The sequence below is a fragment of the Tachypleus tridentatus genome, chromosome 11, assembly GCF_004210375.1.
Source record: "Tachypleus tridentatus isolate NWPU-2018 chromosome 11, ASM421037v1, whole genome shotgun sequence".
Lineage (NCBI taxonomy): Eukaryota > Metazoa > Arthropoda > Merostomata > Xiphosura > Limulidae > Tachypleus > Tachypleus tridentatus.
This window is the reverse complement of record NC_134835.1, coordinates 77,255,041-77,279,027: the sequence shown is the minus strand read 5'-3', so window position 1 is coordinate 77,279,027 and position 23,987 is coordinate 77,255,041. Positions and strand designations below refer to the sequence as shown.

Here is a 23,987-nt window from a genome sequence, read left to right as displayed (position 1 = left end):
AAAAAAGATGCTGTCAAAATAATCTCCTACAGATTATCTTAAGAGGAAATTTTTGAATGTTCAAGCCATTGTCACATTACAGTTTGTTGGGGGAAGAGGGATTTTGGACATGCTTCTAAGAAATGTTTTGAAAATTTAATGTTATTAAATAGAATTTTGAACCATTTCAAATACAAATACTGCATACACACAAGATAATGTATTGAATTAAAAGAAGCAAGTTTTAATACATAAGCTGCAACTATATATGCCATATTCATGTCAAGGTCTGGCCTTACTGCTTCCTGTGGCCCTGCTACATAGTGTTAAAGTTTCACAAAAGTAGGCAAAATATGAAAGTTGATCAACTGGGTTGTATATCTCAGGGGTCACTGGACCATTTACATATAGTATGGCTAGGACAATACATCAAGCCAAACTATATCTGAGAAATATGTGATTGACATACCAGAATAACAGGTACATGGATGAACAATCCCAGATTTTAATTCCAATAAGAATGCAAGACCTATCTTTCTGGTAACATCAGCTGAGACCAGTCCACTTCTTAGTGTAGAGAGTAGCCTGTTCTATAATTCCAATAGGATTATACTCCATATCAATCTCCACAGTGCTTTGGTACTGGGAAATTAAGTGTTTTCCCTATTCACTAGAAAAAAAAACGGAGAAAGGAATATGTATAGGAAGAACGCAGATGTTCATGGACCAAATATGAATAATCTGTCATCTGCTTAATGTCCCATACTGAGAGACTGTAGAGTAAGTTATTATGAATAAGGACAACAAAAATTGGCCAGGTGTGAGGGCAGGAAATGATATCTAGAGCAATTTCCTTCTTTATTTGTTTGGAAGTAGCAATATGGCTTGGAAGGTAAAATATATAAACTTTTGAAATGATCTTGTAAAAAACAGTAGGCACTGAACAGGGACTTTCTGTTATCTTCTTGGAAGATAAAAGTATTCCTGAAAGACAACACCAGTCAAATGGTTAGTTTAATTATCACCAATGTCTACAGATAGACATGTTGCATATGGAAGCTGCAAAAAAATTAAATAATTCACTCTTTGAAAAGATTGTAGAATGGTAACAAGAGAAAGATGAAATCCAAGCAATGTGGTATCAGTAAATACGCACACAAAGATGATGGAAGTCGTGTACATTCTCACCCTCAATATCTAATTCAGGAGAAGCCCATAGCCAGAAAAACAAAGATGCTATGATAGGATGAACTAGATGAGAGGCAGCATAAAAATATCAAATGATTCATCTCCCATAAAGGAATAGGCAAGTTATATAAATTGTTCAATCCAAACAGTTGTGGTGTTTAGAGATAAGTCAAGGGAAGGAAAAGAATTCCACAGCAACAACAAAAAATGTTCAGATCCTTAAAAGGAAACAGTGCAAGTAAGAAAACAGCATATTGCCAAAACATAACAAATTAGATGATCAGGGTTTCAATGGCCATATAGAAATCATAGGGAAGGCAGGGTGGAATATATACATTCAGTCATCCTCCAAGTAGCCTAACTTTAGGAGAGAAAAAAAGAGGTCTGTTAGAAGGATTTAACCCAGTCAAGAAAGTTAATATGCCACTACATTCAAAGCTCTCATGAAGTAAAAGGCCAATAACTGGATTTTGTTTTCATGAGCTCAAAAATGGAATTTGAGAAAAATAAAGAAGAGATTCAAAGAGAAAGCAGCTTCCTGTTAGATAATGTAAAAAATGTCAGAATAGATCAAAACAGGTCATCCAGATAATTGTAGCAAAGCATACTGGGAAGTCTTTTTGAGTTACATTTCACAAACACTGATGTAGAAAGATTGTTCTATAGGAGGCCAAGTATTGAAAATGATTAAGGTGACTAGAACTACACCTCACTCAGTTAGGCAGGCATTTGTGAATAGGCATATGTTTGAGCACTGTGAGGGAAGAGGGATGCTCAGAACCATATTGAAATGTTCCACAAGTGGAAGGTAAAGAGACAAAATTACAGAGAAGAGAGGGGACATTGGATCACAGTGCTATATTCTACAAATCTGTCATAATCTATAAAATAAAACACAAATGTCATGCCCAGAGCAATTAGGGTCAAAATAAAGGCAACAATAAAAAAAACAAGAATCTCACAAGTAAGAAGGAAAGGAGACATTAGAGCCTTGGAAACAAGAAGCTCTGTATCTCAGAAATGCACAGGAGAAAGTTGAGCCATTCAGCACACAAATTGGAAAATACTCTTACGTAAATCAGGTATTGAATGGAAGTCAGTACTGACATAAGAACTTAAACAGTGAACTCCGTATGAAAGCCCTCAAGGACATAGTTGAAAACAGACAAGGGAGCCCAAAAAGACAAGGAAGCTCAAGAGAGAGAGAATCTGTGTGACTCAAAGGCTTTCTGCAAAGTAAGTTAACAGTTGGACAAACTGTAAGAGCCAAACTCCCACAGAACCAAAGCTAAGGAGTGTTTCCAAATACAATTGATAACCAAGTCCCATAATGACTGGCATCTTAGGAAACCAGAAAATGGTTGCAATATGATACAATCCCCAAAAAAACCATTTTCATGAAAAAAAGGGTGACAAATATTTCCCTCAGAAAAAAACTGATAGAGTTTAACTTTAGGAAATAAGATATCCTGTTGAAGCAAATCCATGAAACAGAGTGAACAAACAACTGAAGAAGGAATGGGGTAACACAAAAAACATGTTATTGTGACCTTCCCCAGTAAAGCTTTCACAATATATTCTATGACCATTCTTGTGCATTCTTAAATGTTAGAGTTTTTTATATTTTATGAAAGATTTCAAAGTTGTGATGCACAGCCTCAGAAAGAAAATGTAAAAAGAAGAACAAGAAGGTCAATAAGCAAAATACGAGGACAAGCAGGTTGGGGTAAAAGAAGAGTGAAAGGAATAACAGAAGAAAATTTATAAGATGAAAACAGATTCAAGGTATATAAACACTATAAAAGAGGACGAATTTCAATCACAGAGAAAGTATCATAAGTTTGAAAAGGACTGGAAACTGAGTGAAACATGAAGCAGAATTTACATTAATGTAAGAAACAGGTGAGTGAGGAAGAAGGGGAAAAGAAATCTTAAAGAGTTGAGATGCAAGGATAAATAACTAAATATGTCAACAATATCATACACCTGAGATGTTACGTTTTGTTGGCTTGTTGTTAAGCACAAAGCTACACAATGAGCTATCTGTGATTTATTGACAATGGTTATTAAGACCCAATTTTTAGCAAGTTAACTCTGCAAACTTACTGCTGAGATATTAAGGAAGTAAATAACAAATTTTGGTTTTACCTAATCCTAATTAGGAATTGAACATCTAGAAGCAAATGCACGTTGTAGAAATAGCTGGTAAAAAATGGTGGTGCTTGAGAGGAGTAGTGTAAATAAAGGACATGGTACTCTCCTATTGGTAAAGGAGTACAGTCTAACACTGTAAGCATCATAAACTGGCATACTAGATGTTATCACAAGTATGGATGGGAATTTTGTTTAAAGGTTTGGCACATGCACAAAAACTTTCCAATATTGGCATGAAGCATTAGCTACCTGTTCTGTACGTACATATTTCTTACATATGTATGCATGTATGTGTGTGTGTATACATATATATTACTTTGAAAATAATTACCTGTGCATCTCCAGACTTCTCATCATCAAAAAAATAACGTACAACAGAGCCATCTGCATGTCCTGATATGATTCCTTTCCCAGGTAAACTATAAAAGAACAACCTCTAAATGACTCAAAACTAAAGACCAAATAGTGTATAGACAGAGGTTACTATAGTCTTCTGATTTAGTTCTTGAGGCAGATAACATTGATTGAAATAAAGCCTCACTGTATAATATAAATCAATTTTCATATGAAATTTAAGTCCTATATTATATAATATACTTAAATTTCCACTAAAACAAGGCTTAGATGATCTGGTCTAAAATTATAATCTCCTTATTGTAGACTTCACATTTTGTTTGTTTTCTATAATATCCAAAAATCAACAAATGCATTCACAATGTAAACAAGATAAATACAAATTTATATAGAAGAATGACATTATACATAGCAATGTAGATGTAAGCATAACTTAAGGGCTTTGTGTCTCAGGAAGTAGAAAGCAGGTAGTGTAAAATAGCATATGCTGCTGTAATGTAGTAGACTAGTTAGTTATAAAACTATTCAGTGCACCAAAAACTGAAATATGCTTTTCTTTTTCAAGCAAAACAGTAAAAATATAATAGAATTTCTTTACTTCTCATGATAATAACAATACTGTTCTACACTTTATTAATTCATATTACTGACATATGATTTAAAAAAAAAATACTTTTTAAAATCTTACACTGTTCTCCATAAAAAACACAATGGAAGATTATTAATTTAACTTCCTAATCACTTGTTTAATTTTTTTTAAATGTACATTATGAGAATTTAAAGATATTGCAAACAAGAGAGGAGGTGTATTATTTGTTATAAGGATATATAAAACATAATATATTACTCTAACTGGTTTTACTTCACCACTACGGCTAATTAGTGCAAACAAGACACTTCTAATTGATTTAGGCTCATATAAAAGATTTCAAAATAATTCAAGTTTGAGCAATCAGTTAGATGTAGTACAAGAAAACATATAAACATTGTATATTGTATATTGTGAAATTGAAAGTATGTGCAAATAAACAAATTTATATTATTTAAAGCACAGATAAATATGTTGTTATAGTAGTTAAATACAATCAGTAATAATTAAACATTTCAGGATGATTTTTTTTTGTTTAACTGTAGCTTATTCTTTGAAATTAATAGTGCTTCTTTGTATTTCTTCTTTAAAAAACTGTAGCAGTTTGTTATTATGGAACAATCAATATCAGTTATAACATGTTTGTCCACAAAATGTTCAGTGACAGCATTACTATATAATGTGTACAGTGCTTGATGGTGTTCATTCTATCTACAGTAGTTTTTCTTATATCAATAATGAATACAGAGCCTCAAAGTTTGCATGTCAAACTGTAGACTGCCTTTTTGTAGTTGTCTCTTAACCTGATGTACAACTGGCACAGACTCTATAATGACAGTGTCATGGTTGAGCATTTGTTGACAAACACTTAATAACCGGTACTGACTTTCCAATACCAACATTCTTACTCACTGGTGCACATTTTTAGATAGAAAATGCAAATACAGTAATGTTCAAAAGTGTTTAAACAAAATCAAAAATTAGATTTCAGGCTACTTTCAAAGCACAATGAAAGATAAATCACAGATGAAACATGGCAATTTTATTAATTTTCATATGTAGCACAACAGAAGCTCAGTGTTTCCCTTTTTGCTTTAATAAATGCAAAACGTTTTTGTTGCAACACATTTAATCCTTTAGGATTTTACTCCAAATACCTCTAATGCATTTCCATAAAGATTCTTTGGAAGTAATTTTTGATTTGTTAAATTTTTGATCTATCATATCCCAAACCTGTTTGATATGGTAGAGATCGAGGCTCTGTGGGGGCCACTGCATCATTTGAATGACTCCAGCAGCTTTTTTTTAATTAGTTAAGTAATTTCTGCATAAGTTGAATGAGTGTTTGGGGTCATTATTTTCTTGGTAGTAGAATTCTTTGCCAATAATATGCAAACCACTGGGTAAACCATGATGGATCAGTATCTTATGATACTTTCACTTGTCCATTATTCCATGTATTTCTCAAACATATCCTGTCAGTTAATTTTTTAAATATCAGCTTGGAACTTTTAATTATTATTGTATTTATTTAATTAGCATAACAAAATATTTTATTTATGCTTTCAATAGTATCATTTTGTCTGTTTTCATGTACTTTCAATTTCATAACATGTACAATAATATAATTTTTCAACAATAACATTTATAAGTTTGTGCTTAAAGTCCACCTTATTGCACAAACTCAAATTATTTTAAAAGCTTTTAAATAAGCATAAATCAGTTATCAAGTGTCTTGTTTGTTCTGATGAAGCCATAATGACAAAATGTTGGTTTAAATAAAACCGATTGTGTGTTCTACGGTAAGTTTATGTTTTATCTATCTTTTTAACATATATGTACATGTTTATTTTTGAAATAAAAATATGCATACTGGTAATTTAAAAATGTAATCAATTATAAATTTTTAGTAAAAAAATATAGTTCAGAGTTTCTTATACCTATTATTATTAGAGTTATTTTACTCAGATATTTTGTGTTTTAAATCTTTAACAAAATCCAAAAAACTGCATTTACTAACTTATATCAAGTTCCTATCATAACAACTGTCAATATAAAAACATATTCACATTACCATGCCTATCATATCCCAACTAACCTGATAAATCTTGTTAGTGGGCAAAATAACTTCTCAGCACTGAATGTAGCATGGTTGGCAAATTATTACATTAATTTTCAGTTTCACTCAAAAATGCTTATATTTGAAATTATTTTTAGCCCATCAGATGACCTTAAAATATATAATTGTAACTATGCTTGTTATAATAACATTATGTCTTATACCTACTTGCTTGTTAAGGAAACAACAAAGGAGTCTGTTGCATACAGTGTAGAAGACTTATTTGTCTTTATGTTAGCCACTCGAACCTATAGTAGTAAAAAGTAATGAAATGTTAGATCTAGTTGTTAATAAAACTCTACAAGATCAAATTAGTTAAGTAACTAAGAATTCCTTCACTGAATAATACCGTAAGTGAATAAAATACAATTAATAATCATATTCTACTGAAGCAATCAATATAACTTTGTCTACCTATCCTCTGAATATCCCTCCCAATGACACAGCAGTTTGTCTACAGGCTTACAATGCTAGAAACTGGGCTTTAATACCCATAGTGGGCAGAGAACAAATAACCCATTGTGTAGTTCTGTGCTTAACTTCAAACAACCTGTGAATATCTTAAACATTCTGCAGGACATTTGAATCTAATTTCATATTCAGGTAGAATACCTAGTTCTTTTGATTTATTTTATATATATTGTTAATAAATTTTCAATACTTTATGTGACAGAATACAGAACTAAAATACAAATAAAATGTGCAAATGATTGAGGACTCACAAACTAGAAAAAAAAATTAGCCACAACTGTTCTTGATATATTGCATCTGGGTTTCCTGCATGACTATATGATACAGCTTAAAAAGAATAGTGATCATGCTGCTGTTACTATTGAAACACTCATAAGAGTTTGTATCATCACTAGCTATTGAGATTTTCTATCAAAAAACACAATTATTTTAACTTAGCAGAAAAAGAAAATTGTGACATTCACAAATTTTGGTTTTACAATTAGGAAGAGAAAAGACAATGATGCTACAGAAAGCTGATTTTAATAGTAATAGATCTAAAGCTTAAAACATTTAACCTATATTCAGCATAAGTGAAGGTTTTTAAAAAAATTGAAAATTGGTAATGTATTGGCTGAGCTTGATGTCAAAATGTGATGTCATGTTTTGTAAAACACTTTCCAAAGTTTGTACAGTAAATATGTAATGGTGGTGAGGCACTGCAAATTTAGGCTTGCAGTTCTCTTAAACATTAAAAATGTGTTAACCATTATAGCTGGTCAAAAGCTAAACTTCAATCTGAAAGACCTAAGGCTACATCATTTTATGCTGCTGTCAGATAATAGCATAGTGCAACAGTAGTTGCCTACATTGTGTTGACCAATGGTTCACAAGGGTGATGATAGTAACCATGAAGCAGTTTTGGCAGTTTCACATCAGATTTTTCCAGCTTTTGAGGAAATCAGTTCATCTCCAGTTGGAGTAGATATAATTCATTTTGGAATGCCTGTCACTGTGTATTCTTTCTACTAGTGTATGCTGATCATGTCATGTGGTATTTATTCCATTCTTAGCAAATTGCATATGGTTAAATCTCATTAATTTTCCTTATCTACATACAATTCAACTCTTTTCATTTATTTACAATTCTTTTATTTGCTATAGCCCTACTACCTCTTAAAGAAAAGTTCACTTGCCACTTCAAAATTATTTTTTTTTATTTATCTAGACATTCATTTATTGTTTTTCTCATTTCATCTGTAAAAAACAATCACTACACCTATCATTCTAAAATTAGATAAACAAATTCTAATTCTGGGGAAGATCAAGTATCTGTGTTTATCATTTAGCCCTGAAATTATGAAAACAATACAGCATGAAAGCTCAAGAAAATTGAAAAGATCTTGAGCTAAAAACCATTTTACCTCCAAAACCTTGACAAAGAAAGCACACCAAATGGGCTTCAAAAAGCCCTCTTTATTCTACAGCACAATCCCATGCACCACTGCATCCAAGACAAAGAGAGTGCAATCAGAGTAGGAAAACAGACTACCTTAATTAATGTGAGGACTTATGGTGATTGGTTCACTGAATCCAAAACCTTAACACTGAAAACCATGTGAAGGCAAGATAAGGGCTCCCAATAAAAAAGGAAACTACAAATGAGATGGCTTAATTCCAGTGTGTATGTAGTGTCTATCGGAAGGTCACATAACCCTGTAAGGCAATGGCTCAACTCCAGAAGTTGTGCAAAATGAATCAGGAGGCCATGTCATTCTGCAAGGTGATAGCTCAACTACTGTATTTGTGTAAACAGTATCAGGAGGCCACATCAACCAAAAAAGTGACAGCTCAACTCCAATGTTTGTGTAACAGGAAGCGGGAGGCCATATCATCTTTTAAGGTCATAGCTCAACTTCCCTGGTTGCATAATTAGTATCAGGAAGCAATGGAAACCAGAAAGGTAACAGCTCAACTCCAATAAGTATGTACATACAAAAATACTTTGTGGCCAATTCAGGCTGAAGATATCAATTATTATAGCCAGTGAATGAGATACAGTAGATACGTGTAAACCCTTAAAGGCATTCATGTGTGAGGAACCCACTAATGGCAAAGAACCTTGGAAATGAAGGGATCTAATGCCCACTCAGTGGGATATATCTAGTTGTGGTGCAAAATATGATCCATAACCAGATGGAAAGCACACTGTTCAGGACATATAACAATGTGAATGTGATGCTCATGACCCCAGTAGAAGAGGTACAATGACCAAAACATAGATCTCTGGACTGGTTAACCCTTAGTGAGCGATATGTGCCATTGTCACAAATGTTTTGAAGAAACTGTCCCCAAACAATATCAAGCAAGAAGAAGAAAACAACGTAAGGCCTAACACATGAACAGAAGTTCGAAAAGAGTGGCATGCAAAGTGCTGAAGTCCACAAGCCACTGGCATGAAGAGTTGTTGTGATTGACCCATAATTCCCATGTTTCAAAGGAAGTATCTATGAAAAGGTGTTGACCTGGTCACAGGGAAGAAAGCAGCACAACTGCTCATGTATAAGTGGTTGTGCTGCTTTCTAATACAGATTGCCTCGTCATCTTGTAGTGAAGTAAAAAGAGATAAAATTCTGTTGTTTGTGAAACACCCTCTGTAAGGATCATAAATGGGCATAACTAAGGGAAACCAGTCAAATCAAGGAAGACCAAATCCTAAAGAGCAAACAAAATCTTACAAGTAGGAAGTCACAGAGCCAAGAGGTCATGGTGAACTAAATTTCCATTAAATGAAGTTGTGAAAGGAATGCAGTGCTTAGTAGATATTAGAGCCATAAAACAAACCTTCAATTTAACAAGGTAGTGAGGGAATCTGAGAAAGGACTTCTGCATTTTCACCAACCAGCCCACTAAAGCTGCTGCAGAAAACAAGCTATCAGATGAGAAATATAAGGATGAGAAAGAGGTGGCACATGCAAATGAGGGAAGTGACTTGCATTGGTCATATCCACAACCCAAGAAAAAAAATATCCATCTCCAGGAAAGAAGGACTTGAAGGTGAATTTGGATATTGATATGAACAGGTTGAGGAGAGAACAATCACTTACTGGCTGCCAATCAAAAAAGCAAAAACAAAAACCTCAGAAGGGATGGGGAACAGGTTTGATTGCTCTTTGCTCGAGCAACCACTGAACAATTTCAGATAGAACCTGGTCAGCCATGAGAACTTGAGGAGGTGTGAAGGAAACAAGGAAATGAGAAACCAGAGGTGGTGAATTTTTGTTGGGGGGGGGGGAGATGGAGGCATATTAAGCTCAGATAGAGACAAACCACTACAGTATTTGTAAGGGTTGAATGCTGGTGAGTCAATGACACCCAAGGCCCAATAATTTCTAAAAATGTATCCAAGACATAGTCATTGAAATGGGGTCCCACTTAAAACCCTAATATAAATTGAGAATAAACTGATTTGAGCCATGACCTCTAATGTCCCAACAACAAAGAAACCATGTACACAAAACAAAGAGAAACTTATGATTTGGGAGCTGCTCCCAAATACATAATGAGAAAGCTAAAAACAACTGATCTAAAAATTGATAGACAATGCAATGGGAGGAAAGAGCAAAATAATCCAAAGTCTTTAGAGGTATGATGTGCTAATCCCCCTCACCTAACTGTGAGGCTAAATGATCATTATGAATCCAAATATCAGGAAAGGGAAGAAAATCTAAAAGTAAGGGAATATTGGTCATATAATAAGTAAGAATTAGGTGAATAATATGTAAGTAATAAAGATAAAACATTAAAAAACTGAGACATAACTTCACTGAGACTCAATTAGGCTCAGGAGACAAAAAACGTGGACAAATTCCTTATCAATCAACAAAGGCTCAGAAGTGTTTGTGGGAGCCTCATAAAGACCAGGAATAAAGGTTGTACCACATAATGTTCAATCTCTTATGCATAAAATCAAATGCATTCTTCATTGGGTCACCCACACCTGAAGACTGTAATCCCCAAAGTGGTAACATTAACTTCAGAATTCATAGCACAGAAAGTTTACATGAAATGTGAGTACGGAAATAAAGCGACTTGAAAGAACTGATAGATACAAATAGAAGAATCAAGTTGAATAAATAAAATTAAGTTGAAAATTTAACACTTCAGAAGTCAAACATGCAGCAATAAAGAAAAGAGTACATTTAAACTGAAATGAGAAGTGAAGAATCTGCAGAGGAGTGTAAGAGGAGTCATATGTATTACATAAGCATGTCATGCTTCTTCTGGTTAAGACATGACACATGATGATTTACATCAGAGACATGTTGAAATATAGTAATTCCAACAAAGGGAAACAAGGCTTGTGGCATACATAAAGAAAAAACTGCATACAGAGAGTAGTACTGAGTGAGAATAGCTAATCCTGTGAATGAAGGTAAAATGTCATATCAGAATGAGTTTTTTCTGGAAGTCAAGCCTCAGTACTGAAATGCTGAACACCTTGACGATGATTTCAGTGCAAAGAACAAAAGCAGAATGGTGGAATGTTGGCCTGAAAAACCATATTTCCTATTTCAAGACATTTACTTAGATTTCAGTTGTTTTACTTCTAAAAGTAGTAAGATAAAGGAAGAAGATTATCAGAAACATATCTTGGCTGATGGCTTTCATTTATCACACTTATATGTATACACAGTCATGTGAAAAAAGTTAGGACACCCTATGAAAGCCTGTGTATTTTTCTAACATTTTTGGATATATAGATATTTAATCTCAATTTTAAAAACACTGAGAGATTACAGGAACATGACTAAACAATTAAAACTGAAGAAAAGACTTTTCAAGATCTTCTGTAAATGTAATTCTACAAAATTGCATATTCCAACTGAGGAAAAAGTTAGGACACCCCCACATTTATTCCCACTTAAAATGGCTCAACTCACACACAGGTGTATCACACCAGATGCACATAATTAGAAGATCAATACTCAGCATTTTGAATGAGGCTCGCCCTATTTAAACCTCAGACATTTACTCTGGTGTGCTCCTGACTGTTGAAGTGAGAGTGAGCACCATGGTGAGAGCAAAAGAGCTGTCTGAGGCTTTCAGAAAGAAAATTGTAGCAGCTTATGAGTCTGGTGAGGGATTTAAAAAGATCCCAAAAGATTTTGAAATCAGCCATTCCACTGTCCAGAAAATAGTCAACAAGTGGAGGGCTTTAAAAAACAACTGCAAACATGCCCAGGTCTGGTCGTCCAAGCAAGTTCACCCCGTGAGCAGACCGCAAGATGCTAAAAGAGGTCTCCAAACACCCTGAAATGTCATCACGGGACCTACAGCAGGCTCTGGCTACTGTTGATATGAAAGTGCATGCCTTTACAATCAGAAAGAGACTGCACAAGTTTAACTTGCATGGGAGGTGTACAAGGAGGAAACCTTTGCTCTCTAAGAGAAACATCAACGCCAGACAAAAGTTTGCCAGAGAGAATGTAGACAAAGACCAGGACTTCTGGAATAATGTTCTTTGGACAGATGAGTCCAAATTTGAACACCAGAACAGAGGACATGTTTGGCATAAACTAAATACAGCATTCCAGGAAAAGAACCTCATACCAACTGTGAAGCATGGAGGTGGAAGTGTCATGGTTTGGAGCTGTTTTGCTGCAGCAGGACCTGGACAGCTCACAATCATAGAATCCACCATGAACTCTACTGTGTATCAGAAGGTGCTTGAGGATCATGCGAGACCATCTGTACGAAAATTAAAGCGGAAGCGGAACTGGACCCTGCAACACGACAGTGACCCAAAACATACCAGCAAATCCACCAAGGACTGGCTGAAAACTAAGAAATGGAGAGTCCTGGAATGGCCTAGTCAAAGCCCAGATCTTAATCCTATTGAGATGCTGTGGGGTGACCTGAAATGGGCTGTACATGCAAGAAATCCATCAAACATCTCACAGCTAAAAGAATTTTGCATTGAGGAGTGGGGCAAACTTTCTTCAGACCGATGTCAGAGACTGGTAGATGGCTACAAGAAGCATCTCACTGCAGTTATTTCAGCCAAAGGGGGTAACACTAGCTAAAGTTAGGGTGTCCTAACTTTTTCCTCAGTTAGAATATGCATTTTTGTAGAATTACATGAACAGAATATCTTGAAAAGTCTTTTCTTCAGTTTTAATTGTTTAGTTATACTCCTATAATCTCTCAGTATTGTTGAAATTGAGATTAAATATCTATATATCCAAAAATGTTAGAAAAATACACAGGCTTTCATAGGGTGTCCTAACTTTTTCACATGACTGTATATATATATACACACACACACACACACACACACACACACACATATTTGTATAACAGTAATCAAAATGCATAAAGATATCCAAAATCATAATGAAAAATGAGCAACTAAAAATAAATTAACATTTAGCATAATAAATTATATTAAATTAGCACCGTCTGGTATCTAATACACTACTTTGCCCTGCAATCCCGAGTGATATATTTCCAGTGTTTAACACACATTGATTGCTGGTAGGCTGATCTGTCTTTGCCACAATAATTACTAAAAATGACTCCTATAATCAGTATTCTTATAGTCTCTGCTGTAAACAATGCCTGTATCTCGTGTAAATAGCATCTTATGTCACTGATTTTTCAAAACTGTAGTAATTACATATTTGTGCTAGTAATGGACGAGATTCATATATTTTTATATTGACTAAAACACTATTTTTTTTAATCCTCCCAAGGCTTGTTTACTGCATTTACCAGAAAATATGCCACTGATAATGATGATGAAAAAGAAGAAAGAAGAGGCAGTGGATAATTCTTAGATTATTAATATTCTGAAGATTCATGAAACTTCAAGATCAATTCATTTGATACTGAGCTATTGATTCTCACTTTTAAACATTCAAATCCATTAGAAACACCTCAAGAAGTTTTGAATAATTTTGTTTATTGCTTTTCATCATCCAGTGGTAGGTTAAAGTCATGAGGAAGAATAAGAGGAAAAAAAAAAGTGTTGGTAGTAATGGTGGCCTAAGTTAGTATTGGCTTAATTTCAATAATAGTTTGCTCTTTCAATACAGTAGTTCTGGGCAAGTCAATATGTGGTCGCTTCAAAATATATTTGGGATACTTAATAAAAAAAAAAAAAGATTAGGTGTCCTTTCAGACAACATGTTCATCAACGGTTGTATTGAGCCCTGTACTAGAAGTACCATTTTCACATAATATTAATAACAATGATATTAAACAAGGGTGATGGATAGAAGTCACAGCTCAATTTTTTTTATGTAATATTATTTTATGGTAATGGAGCAAGTTATGTTTCATTTGTTTCACATAGTTTGTGGGAAAATATAAGAAGGTTACACAAAGTGGAGCATCATCAATGCTGCTTAAAAGAGCTTTCAGTATGTTATTTTTTTTGTGTTTATTGTATTTTACTTTGTAGTTTCTAAGCTTTTTTTTAATATAAGTAAACTATAAAGGCCAAGCCCAAGTTCATATTTTTAAGTTTATAAATATGAATATTTTATGAGATCAAACAAACTTACTAAAATTATTAAAAATAGTAATATATATGACAATAGCATAGTATACAGAAAATAAAATCTATTTCAAAAGTATAGATATATGACATACAGACTCACCTTTCCATCTGCTAAGCCATATACAACTGGTCCTTCAAGAGGCCAAATCAGGGTAGTTACTGCACTTTGCTGTACAAACTTATTGCATATTACCTTCTTCTCACCCCTGTAATAGACATTTCCACATTATGTAAAAAACATACACACAAATATTGGTAAATTATAATTAAAGGAGGAAAAAATGCATGTATTTTTACATGTTAATTTGTCCAAAGGGTAAATTTTGCTACTGATTAATTTGTAAGTTCTATAGGTTTAATCATAATAATCCATTTGAAGGTCTGTATATGCTATGAGAATTTTGATATTTATCTGTTGTAAGTTAGATGAACTAATGAGAAATGAATATTTTCATGGGCTGGAAAATAAGAAAGGCAAAAAGACATTTTATTACATTTTTTATTCATCTATTATAGTAAAATACACTTAAGAAATCTAAGATTTAAAAAAAAAAACTGGTGTATAATACACTAATAAAATTATCTCATTAATGGTTCTGTAATTACTTGTCTATTTCTCTTTATTTCTAACACAACTTAATCTTTTCCTTACATATTTTTCCATTTATTAATGACATTATGCAATTCTTATGTACATTATCTTCAGCATCTGAAGGATAAGAACACTGTGATGATGTCATACCACTAACTTATTTCAACCTTGCATAACCCCTGCCTTTTATGATCACATATCTTCAAAGATAGTAAAATGTGGGTTGCTAATTACACGAGCATTTGAACATATTTTATTTTTCAAATTATATTTTAAAGCAAATATGTTCCCTTGAAGAAAGAATCCTTACACAAATGTAGAGAAAGGACAACAATAAATGGAAAACAAATCACTCTTACAGAGATAAGAAAAACGTCATTAGTCTGCAACCTAATTAAGCTTCTATACCATGGCAACATAAACCACACTCAACATAAAAAAGGAGTGATTAAGTAACTGACCATGAGTGAAACTGCAAAGGGCAGCTTGTAAGTGTGAATACCATTGCTTAGTACATACATTTAAAGAATACACAGGAGCAACAGTGGTAGAAAATCATGGAATTATCATAGGCAGAAAGATGCTCATACAATATGTCAAAACCAGTTACATTTTCTGTCAAGAGATGGTCTCAAGAAAAATCCAATGGGTCACAAAATATTAATTATATTCAAATAAAAATGAAAAGTAATGCAAACTCTACTCTTATAGTTAGGCACAACAGTGCTGTACTTCCTGGAGAAGTTACTTACATCTCAAGTAGGTTCTGTTGATTGTTGAATTACAAAAAAAAGTACCCATCCTAAGTGATGGAAAAATTCAAGTTAATCTATCAATTAAAATTATTTCATGGCCTTTAAAAAGTTAATTGTGTTGTACTCTTGGTTTCAATCAGAGCCAAAGCTCTGAACTAGTTGCATCACCCACTGGAAAAAAGTAATTGTTGAGAATTACAGTCATGCTAAAAGTCACTCAAGAATAACATATGGTAAATCTACATTTTAATTCTTTAAAAGTAAAATGTGAAAAAAATATGTGATTAATTTATAACAATTATTGTAGAATAAAGTACTTAAGAAATAAAATTTAGCATTAACATTATCACTGCTTGTTCTACAGTAATTTCAAAAGTAAATGTTGAGATTTGCATGCATTTGTAGCTTTTCAAATGCAGCACAGAAAGTAGCCAATGTAAACATGAGACAGGTGAATGTTTGGACAGTCATCACAGTTTGCAGTGTATATAAGATATCTGAAATTAAAGAATAGATATATTAAACTCTAAGGCATTTACCAAGGTTATACATGATATATGAGTAGAAACATAGAGATGAATAACACCAGTATAAAGAGATGTAAGGATACATGTATCTAAATGCTTGTAGAGAGAATAATTTTCACATTTGTACCATTGATAAAAAAACTGTTAGGTGCCTAATTTAGTGAATCAAGCTTTATATTTCACCATATTTAACTCTCTAATATGGTAGAGACACAAAAAAAGAGTCAAACATGCAAATAATGATGTAGACAAACTTTGTATGAATGGCTTCACATATGAGGCTAAAAAAATGGAGTAATGAACAAGTGTGAGTATATATAGAATCACACAGTCCTGACAGTGCTAAATAATCAACTTACACCAATAGAGAAAGTATTACATTAATTTATCATGACCTAAACTTCCTCACAACAAAAAGACTTGCATTACTTTCAAAGCACATATAAATAGGAAATACTTCAGTGACTTGTAACTTAAACAACAATAAGTGAATTAAAGCTAATAGTCTTCTAAAGTTAAAAATTTAAATAAAAAATCCTAAAGGTTTGAAAGACAGAATAAAAGCTACCGAAACTCCTGTACCACAAACTACAATCTGATGAAAAAACCATTACAGTATAGCTGTGGAACAAAAACAAATACACCAAGATGCATTACAAACAAACCATCATTTCTAAACAGCTTGCTGGTAGACTAGTGGATCAATTGAACCTAATGATTTAAGCTGCAGATAAAAAATTAGTAAACAGTAAGTGACACAACAGAAGGACAAGTATAGAACTAGAATGGAAGTGGCCAATAAAGTGTTCATATCAAATATTTGGATATATTGCAAGGGGAACTTGTCATACATATATATTTACTTATAAACAAGGCAGCAACCATAATTTTCAACTTGAATGGCACTTTATGTTCATGTAGACTATATGGCAAGATCAGAGACCCCTAATGTTCAGATATAGCCATACCTAATTTTGAAGCACTGGATAAAAGGAACAAAGCCAGAATTCCACAAGGGCTTTGCCCTGCTCTTTGAAATAAATATTGAAATTACAAAATTGACTTTCACTTTTAAATAGAACTTTTGGCTAACAATTTTGAAATGTGTTCAGAGCATTATGTCTTGAACCCTACATCCTTCAATTTGCAGTCTAACATACTAATCATTAAACCAAACCTCATTTGTTAAACAAAAAAACAGATCTACAAAAGTCAATGTTAAGTGGCAAGCCACACTGGTAGTTTAGTCTAAACTGCTTTCACTCATATAAATACCTAGAATCCTACACTGAACAGGTGTGAGGGAAAGAAAAAAAGAATCCTCCAAAAGCATCTGAAGGCCACACTAAAGAGGAGGTCTTTAGAGTGAAGAATCATACATGGGAGACTGCACCACTTCTGTACAAAATATACTTTTCACCATGTGTGAAAAAAGGTGTCACAGATAATAGGCAGAAATAAGGGGTAGCACATCAAATATGGAGAGAGCTATGGTTGAACAGGGATCCAAATCACACAACACCCTGAATCTCAATCCCATAATACATAAATGAGGGGAACAGTAAAAGGATGTGCCTCCAGGTGTAAGGTGGCTAGGGTGCAGTGAGCTGTCACAGCAAGTCACCAGGAACCAACATCCACGTAGTGGAAGGATGAGGATCATACTATTAATAAATAAGTCAACTATAATCCAAAATCCAGACCACAGAAAACTGACACTCATGTGTAGGTAGGAAAGAGGATCATTTTATCTTCACTTCAAGTTCATAACACCAGAGGGATTCTTGTACCCTCGACCTGTGAACAGGATATATGATAACAATGTGAATAATTAACTCATCAATTTAATACCTAAACACCTGACAGAAAAGATGTCTGCGTAGATTAAACCATCTCATTCAAAATCAAAATGACTCAAAAAAGCTCCAAGTGTAGCAACATCATCAGAATAAAAAGAAAACTGAGGGATAATAGAAGAGGAAAATTTGTATTAATCTTCAAGTACCTCCACCATGACTCATAACACAGATGGAGTAACACAAGTATAATTGAGTGAGGGAATAGAGACATCTGTACTACATATTTGAGGACTTATGTTGATCAGTTCAGTTTTAAATTCAGAACCCAGCCACTAGGAACCAACATCCACATGGAGGTAGAATGAGGGATCCCAACTGAAGAGGTGAAATGTAATTTTGATGGCTCACTCCAGTGTTACATCAGGAGGATATATCCTCATCTACACCAACAAAACACACCCTATTCCCAACTGAATGGAATGGTTTCATTTATATACTATTTCTCATTATCTCATACAGATGGATGAATCCATGATCCATCACCCCAGCAGTTTTGAACTGGAAAGTGGTAAGCACTTCTGAACCACATTAGAAGAAAATTGTGCAGGGGGAAAGGTGTTGATGGAATGCCAACACCTGAGTCAGAGCAGTGAATGACCATGAAACCTTATTTTGAAAAGTAGACCATACCAAATTATTCACTATAAGACATGGCAGAAACAGACAGCTATCCCCTTCTGCTTTACACATGGGTGAGTACAATTCAGGAAGAGCAAACTAATGAAACAAACTTATCACAAGGATAAACCTACAAGTAATCTTATAGAACACCCCATCTCAACAGTGTGTGTGTAGTGGCCATAGAATTATAATTGTTAAGTCATCATTGTCCTACTGTATAGCTTTGACTAGTTTAAGTATACCTGGACAGACACCAGTTGCCACAGAGTGGGATCCATAATAAAAAAAGGGACATGCACCTAAAAAAAATAAGAAATACAGATAAAAAAAGGTAACTCACAGAGTCACAGTCTTATAAAAGAGTGAAGGATGGCAAAATGTTGATGACAGTGCACAGACAAAAAAGCAGCAGCTACCCAAAGCAGATAACACAAGATGAATGAATGAAGTGTAGTTTCAGCACTCAATAGACAAAGTGCCTCCAACAGACAACAAGGATCATATGCAGGGAAAAACAAAGGTTCTGGATCACAGTGAAAACACCATGAATTGATGACAAGAAGAAGGAGACAAAAATTAAAAGGCAAATCAAATCACAATCCAAACCCACTGAATAAGGAAGGAAGGAAGGGGAAAAAATTGCATACAAAGGTATAAGAGAATGAAACCATGGGAAATGGATTCAATGGAAAGAAGCCTTGAAAGCATTAAAGCAACCCATAGCATATACTGGACAGACAAGAATACATATGAAAATGAAGAAGACCCAAGGGACCAATCAATCTAAAATCCCAATCAGCATAAAGCATACAATATGAATGGAAAAGATCCACAGATAGGACAGGAAAATGACAGGAAGTTGTTGAACATGTGAAGGAATAAAGATGACAATATCTCAGAATGAAATAAAACAAAGTAAAAAAAATTGAGTACAGCATGGAAATACCCCACATGATGCTAAATGCACAGGAGAAGCTAAAACAAAACAAATCAGTGGAGAAAAAGATCTGACCTCAAATCCTTATTAGTAATGAATGGTAAACAAACAGCAGTGTTCCACCTAAGAAAATCCCAAAAGTACAGAAGCCATGTGTGAAGGAAAAGAACTGAAAATGGCAAAAATCCAGACATGAAGGGAAGAAGGATAAAAGTAACCTATGAAAATCCTGAAATATAGGTGGAACACCTAAGAAAGGAAGTGGAAGGTAAACATTACATGTAGGAGAGTAATTACAGCAATATGAAGCTGCAAATATAGGTAGGGGGAAAAATGTATGTGATTAAAAGAGCTATAAAGGACATAAAATTAAGAAGAAAATCTGTCTAATGGTAAGCTGATGCAAAAAGAAGTAAAGCCCATACAGGGCAAAACTTGCAAGTACCCATTCTCCAAAGACAGACAAAAAGACCATCATAAAACAATGAGAGAAGAAGATAAAAAGTTTCTAAAAAAGATGAAAACTAGGATAGGCCTTGCAGCTTCTGCAGTATAGACCTGGAATGCAATCCATGATAAGGTAGAATAAAACTGAGAAAATATGGGCCTTCTGAAATAGGTTCAGCTGTTATAGAAGAAAGGTGAGCAATACTGGAAGCAGGTAAGGTGGACCCTAGTTCACAAGGGCCCACACAAACATAATTAATGGTATATATTATAAATTAAACAAAATTAATGGTAAGAAATTTTGTAGTAAAATAAACATATGTAATATACGTTGTGTTGAAGAAAACAAGATATTTAACTTAATTTGCTGTTATACCTAGTGAGAGGAAGCTTACTCATTAGAAAAGAAAGATATATTTTATGTACATAAAACCCAAAGCAAACAATCAAAAATAAAAAAATAAAAACTTGTTAGCACTTGTTTTTCAAACAAGATCCAAAACATAAAAACAAAACATATGGGCCAATTTATAACTCTTTACACATAGCATACTAGAAGATGGTTTTATTAAAAGCAATAAGAAGAAAAAAAGATTAAAGCATCAACTAATATTGATGTCAAAAATTACATCAATATAGTTTCTGAAACTTTACAACAACAACAAGTAACAGTTTTCACTAAGAGTCACAGGCAAACCATGAAAAGCCTTTATCACTACTATGCCTTACAGTAGATCATCAGTTTGGTACCCTTGCTGTTAAAAGTTCTTTACAGTCCTTAAACCAAGAACACACGTTTTAAAATTAAGAATACATGCATTTCAACAGATATGATAGAAATTTTAAGCTATTATCATTCTGACAATATTTAAACAAAACAAATGCACAATTAATTTATTTCAATGTGTTTCTCTTTCTACATTTTCTACAATTCACCTTTCAAAATTCCTAAAACAAAATTGTACAATGTTTGATTTTTAAGCTCTTTAAATAGCAAATGGCTTCAAACATTTTTGACCAAAGGCAAGTGTTAATTGGTTACATTAAAAGATACTCCCAAAAAACAATAATAACCAGGAGTTGCAAGTTCTTGGTGGATGTAACTAGTCGGCTGACACGAATTTTCAAGGAACTTAGCATTTTTGATTTCATGTTTTTTTTAACAATGTAATCATTTGAATTATAAACTATGTTTTGATGACAAGTTTCTGGATGCACAACGACAATAAAGTAGTTTAATCAGAGTTAACATTTTCTTTATTTGAAAATGTATTTCAGGTAGACACCACTATGCAACACAAGGAGCTATTTCCTTGTGTGCCCTTGAATACAACTCCACCTTCTACATAGCAGCCTATAATGTAATCATCTTTACACTATATCCTTCACCAATGAAAGACCAATGACACATCCTCCTTACCCACATGAGCATTAGCATATGAACATAGGTTCATTCATGATGAGACAAACTAAATGGACCAGAAGTGAGCAGGAATAGTGAGAGGTAGTGCAAAGAAAGGTAAAGAAAATTCTAACTTCAGGAATGCTACTTGCCTCTCTACACCACAAAGAGGTAGAATCTCACATTGAAAATTATGAAGGGGACAGTGGAAAGAAAAATATTACCAAGATGAGCTTCTTTTAAAATTAGTATCAGAAAGGAAAGCCTACAGTGTGTGCAGTGGAGGGGAGGCCCATCCATCTTAAGATGTAAATGTTTGTACTCAATGTTATTGTGGTACTCATTGTTTGGAGAAGATCTGAAGCACATGAAAGTCTGACAAAAATCTTCTATTTGTGCTAAAGTGTTATTAACATGGAGAGAATGTAAAATTGCTCAACGAGCCATCATCTCACATTCAAATAGCCAAGCTTGAGTAGGTAATGTGGCTGGGGATACATATGAGGCTCCTCTATGTGGAGAAATACTTACCACAATAATCAAGTCCAAGAGGAAAGTATCCCATGTCTTAAAGCCAACCAATATTCATCTGACTGACCCAAACAAGAGTGAATGGTTCTGTTCACAACATATTTGGGTGTCCTGTGCTACACTACCATGTAACACCCAAGCCCTATTTCCTAAATAATGGGTGTATCTACTTGGTTCCATGTTAGTGAGATTGCATAACCCTGAGAAGAGCTATACATATCAACTCCCCGAGCAGCTTGGGACTTTGGAAGCAAGGGTTCTCCAGTACTTCACTAAAAGATATGAGGAGGGGCAAATCATGCATTAAGATTTTAGTAGAGAATCCATTGTCAGTCCTAGTTGTCACCTTGAAGTCATAGTGGATAATACCTGTAGTAATACCTCCACAACACATTAGGAATATCCCATCTACTAGACAAAATCCAAATGCTAATGTTACACTAGTCAACAAGCACAAAAACTCAATTAACGGTAAAGAGTTGAGTGTATACTCCCACAATGTCTCAACTCCTACTGCCTTTCACTGTCTGCAGCCAGTTGTGAGAACACAATTACTATTAAAATGTCTTAGAATTTCTAAAATAGAAATGAAACTGCCCTAACAGGGTCTACTATATGTAACTCCCAACCTCTGTCCTTCAGTGATAGTTCTTCTATCACTCCTACAGATGTAATATATTGTATTATTTCTTACTGCTTTTCTATTTTTATTTTTAATCCTCTTTTTTTTTCTTGTGAGCAATCATCTTCCCACATCTAGTTTCAAACAGCAAAATGTGGTCAAGATTTTGGATGTTATGGTCTAAAGAACCCACATCTGTTCAGTTTTGTTTGTTTTTTTTCTTAATTAATCATGTGAGGCCTGCAAAGTTGAGATTAAACAACAAAGGAAATAAGAAACAGTTGTCACCTTGGTGATTGACATAGAAGACAACAGTGGAATTGTCTGAATGGATAATAACATTTCCAACCCCTGTGAAGAAAATGATCCAAAGCACATTGTACCACCAGAAACTCCAAGATGTTGATATGATAGGATCATTAAAGGTGAGCCCACTCCAGAAGCTACCTTCTGATTGACCCATGCATTCCAACCTTTGGATAGAAGCATAGGTGAATTGATTCAAATCTGGGTGAGGGGGAGGAAGCAGTACCCACATTGTAGTGTTATTCTTTTTATAATAACCAACATAAATTGTTTAGAATGAAAGGATGGATGGTAACTAGGAAGTCCAAGGGATCTAAAACAAGATTCCTTTGGTCATGCAACATCTACTGAAGAGAATGTATATGTGCATGACCTAAGGAGATATGAGCTGCCATGGAAACCCAATTCTCTAAAAGATACTTCAGTTCTCCATGCCTTTTTTCTTCTTCCTTCCTTCCTGCATTGGGTGCAAATGAAGTGGAGAAGGTTGGACCTAAATGAGGGAAATGTTGAAAAACACATCCAAGTCGACAAGATATTGCATAAGAAAGACTTGTCCATCTAAGTAATTCAATCCATAGGTGCTGCTTCTGTCAAGAGCAGACAACTGTGTTAAAAAAATCCTCTTTAAAAGGAGCAAACAGAAGTCAGTCATCCACATAATGGTGGAAGTGCAACCTCAAACATGCAAAAGTTGGACAAAGCCCTTTATTACCTGACAAAACACATGGTGCTGAGGCAAAACTGAAACACAACACTGTTTTGGACAAACCAAAGATAGCAGCTGAGCTTATGGGAAATGAGAATAAGAAATGGATATAAGAATCCAAGATGTCCACCTTGGTCATCTGCAAACCTGGAGGAAAAGCCTACCAAAGGGTGCAACAGTTTATAATTAACAAAGCAATTTAATTTTAAATTATTGTACCTGATTACAGGATTTCCTCAAGTTTTTCACAGAATGATTTTTTGGACACAAATGTTTTAATTA

General features: G+C 34.0%; 1 protein-coding gene across 3 annotated transcripts in view; it reads right to left on the bottom strand.

Annotated features, from left to right (window-relative positions):
• Oseg2 (intraflagellar transport protein Oseg2) overlaps positions 1-23,987 on the bottom strand; it is a 124,257-nt gene that overhangs the window by 94,740 nt on the left and 5,530 nt on the right. For all 3 annotated transcript variants that reach the window (XM_076468095.1, XM_076468093.1, XM_076468094.1), the window contains exons 5-7: positions 14,498-14,603; positions 6,552-6,631; positions 3,653-3,740 (exon numbers count right to left, since the gene is read on the bottom strand). In XM_076468095.1, the coding sequence (XP_076324210.1) occupies positions 3,653-3,740; positions 6,552-6,631; positions 14,498-14,603 (274 nt within the window). The remainder of the gene's footprint in view (positions 1-3,652; positions 3,741-6,551; positions 6,632-14,497; positions 14,604-23,987) is intronic.